At 42.6% G+C, this 2949-nt stretch overlaps 1 protein-coding gene across 1 annotated transcript in view; it reads left to right on the top strand.

The window, feature by feature from the left end:
• f8 (coagulation factor VIII, procoagulant component) overlaps window positions 1-1897 on the top strand; it is a 24480-nt gene extending 22583 nt beyond the window's left edge. The window contains exons 26-27 of the mRNA XM_060062290.1: window positions 1-176; window positions 1102-1897. The exon at window positions 1-176 is cut by the window's left edge and continues 7 nt beyond it. Coding sequence (XP_059918273.1) covers window positions 1-176; window positions 1102-1257 — 332 coding nt within the window. The 3' untranslated portion in view covers window positions 1258-1897. The remainder of the gene's footprint in view (window positions 177-1101) is intronic.
• Window positions 1898-2949: the final 1052 nt, after the last annotated feature.

Raw genomic sequence — 2949 nt, 5'->3', positions numbered from 1 at the left:
ACCCCCACGAGTGGCTGCAGGTGGACCTGCAGCGGGTGCAGCGCGTCACCGGGCTGGTCACCCAGGGGGCGCGCGCCCTGCTCACCCACATGATGGTCACCGAGTTCAGCGTCGCCCTGAGCAACGACGGGCGCACCTGGAGCACCGTGCTGGAGGAGGAGACGGCCGAGGAGAAGGTAGGCCTGATGAGCTCTGACGTGACGTCACACACACACACATGCACGCGTGCGCACACGCACTCATACGCACACATACTCACACACAGATAAAATACAGCATACTCATTTTTGGTTTCAGAACATCAACAAATGTTTTCTTGTGTCAGACTTTGTTTGAGCAGAGTGAGCACATTCTCCCAGTGGTCAAATGACACATTAGGCTGACTAAACGGTCCTAAATGAGTGGAAAGAGCAATAAATGAGTCCGCCAACGAAACCTAGGAATCTCACGAATGAATCATGTTAATCATTTAAGGAGTATAAATAGAAGGAGATTACCTCATCATCAAACTATCTACGTAGAGAGATGACTCTGTCGTCTCACTATGAATCCATAAAGAGATTACTCTGTCTCCTACTGTGCCTCACAGTAGGAGACACTCACTTTAGACCTCACTTTATTGTGTCATGATACTATTTTATTGCTGTGAATACTATGAGATATCTTCGTCGTCTATCTATCCACATTTTTACCTTTTCCTTATTTGCAGCCTTTGACAGTTAAAGGGGTGATATCACACCACCAGGTGGGAGTGTGATCTGCCATTCCAAGCCGTTTGAATATCTGCATTTTCCTGTGTTTTAGTGACATCACAGCTGTGTGTGTCTACCTAGATGTACTCTGGATAGATCTACTAGCCTACCCAGTGGACTCTAACAAACGTTGCTGATCTATCAAGCGTACATCTAGGTGGACACGCCTTGTGATGTCACTTAAACCCAGGAGAGGGACGATTTTCAAAAGGCATATGGATGTATTGGGGTGAGGGTTATGTAGATTATGTCATCACCACCTCCCTTTAGACACACTCATCCACACCGCATGTGCGTAGCAGGTCTGTAGAAATATGAATCACAGCGTCCTGTCCCTCCTCCTCTTCAGATCTTCTCGGGGAACAGCGACCCGGACGAAGAGTCCTTGGCGCTATTCGAGCCGCCGGTGTTCGCCCGCTACCTGAGGGTCCAGCCCCGCGGCTGGATCAACGACATCGCCCTGCGGCTAGAGGTGTTGGGCTGCGACACGCAGCAGCGCACCTGAGGGTTCGACCCAACAGGATTGAGTTCAACCACTGCCCCAGACCACCGGCCAGGAAAGGGGAGTCTGGGGCCCTGCTGGAACTGCTGCCCCCGCGACCCGACCCCGGATAAGCGCTTTGACGATGCGGATAAGGTTGAGGCACTGTCAAACGTCTGGATGTCTATCACTGTCTAATGAAGCGAGATGCCGAATGAACTCCCTCGTCGGAGTGACAACACTCACAGTGAACTAGCACGTTGATTTCATGTGTAAATGATATAAGTGGACTTTATTTTGGGTTTGCAGACAGAGAACTTAAGGATATTTTTATTTAACTTTTCGTTTTAGATGTATTTAAAATGTGTATTTTGTATATTTGCTAAGACACAAGGAATGTATTATGTATTTTGAGCTAGCTATGAATGAATTGCAGAGGGACGGATGAAGCCTGGACTATAAAGAGTGTCGCTCTTCACCAGCTATCCAGGGCAATATATATTTTTTATTATTATATATGATTATTATATTTTCAAACACCTGCAGCTATTTGAATGTACTCATGTGTAAGGCTTTCAAGGCCATCACAGTTTCAATAATGTATGGATAGTTATTCCTCTTTGGTTGTTTTTATGATGTTTGAATAAAAAGTTGATACATTTTTGCCCATTGTTTTGCAAAAGTTTGCTCATTGTGTCAAAACTCAACGCACAAGCAAATAAGACACAACACTTGGAAATATACCATTCACATCTATGTCAAATTGAAACTCTGCTATTGAAACCTCACAATCCTTTGTCAAAATTTCACACTGATAACAAAACGATACACACTTGTATCACACTTTCAGATCAGCAGCAACACATTAGTCTACTTTATATAAAACACTGAAGTCTTTCATGTTCACTGTTTTATTCAGTTCCACAGAAGGCACATTTTCACAACAACCAAAAAATCAAATACTCAACACTGTAAATTGCAGTACGGTACTTTACAGTGCAGTAAATTCAGATTAGTTTTTGCCAATTGCTTGAACACTATAGAAACATGCTTAGACCAAAGATACATGACTTCAGTTCTTTTTTACTACACCTTAAACACATGTAACCATACCTTAAACAAAAGCGCTGCTTTGCACTTTAGTTGGAGTTGTGCAAAACACTTGCTCCTTTCTGCAACACACTTGCTCCTGCATACTACACACTATTTCATACATAAGACCCTTACAGTTTTTTTCAATTGCTTGAACACATTTTGCAAAACTTGGCTCATTGTGTCAAAACTCAACACACAAGCAAATAAGACACAACACTGAGAAATATACCATTCACATCTACGTCCAAATGGAACTCTGCTATTGAAACCTAACAATCCTTTGTCAAAATGTCACTCTGATGACAAAATGATACACACAAAATGATACACACATTTTCACTGTTTGTATTCAGTTCCACGGAAGGCACGTTTTCACAACAACCAAATAATCGAACACTCAATACAGTTTTTTTCAATTGCTTGAACACATTTTGCAAAATTTGGCTCAATGTGTCAAAACTCAACACACAAGCAAATAAGACACAACACTTTTTTTCGATTGCTTGAACACAACAGACACATGCTTAGACCAAAGCAACACAACTTGAAGTTTTTGTTTCTATACCTTAAACACATGTAACCATTCCTTAAACAAACACGCTGCTTTGCACTTTAGTTGCA

Source organism: Gadus macrocephalus, chromosome 10 (genome assembly GCF_031168955.1).
Source record: "Gadus macrocephalus chromosome 10, ASM3116895v1".
NCBI lineage: Eukaryota > Metazoa > Chordata > Actinopteri > Gadiformes > Gadidae > Gadus > Gadus macrocephalus.
The sequence above is the reverse complement of the archived record's forward strand: the minus strand, read 5'-3'. Positions and strand labels throughout refer to the sequence as shown.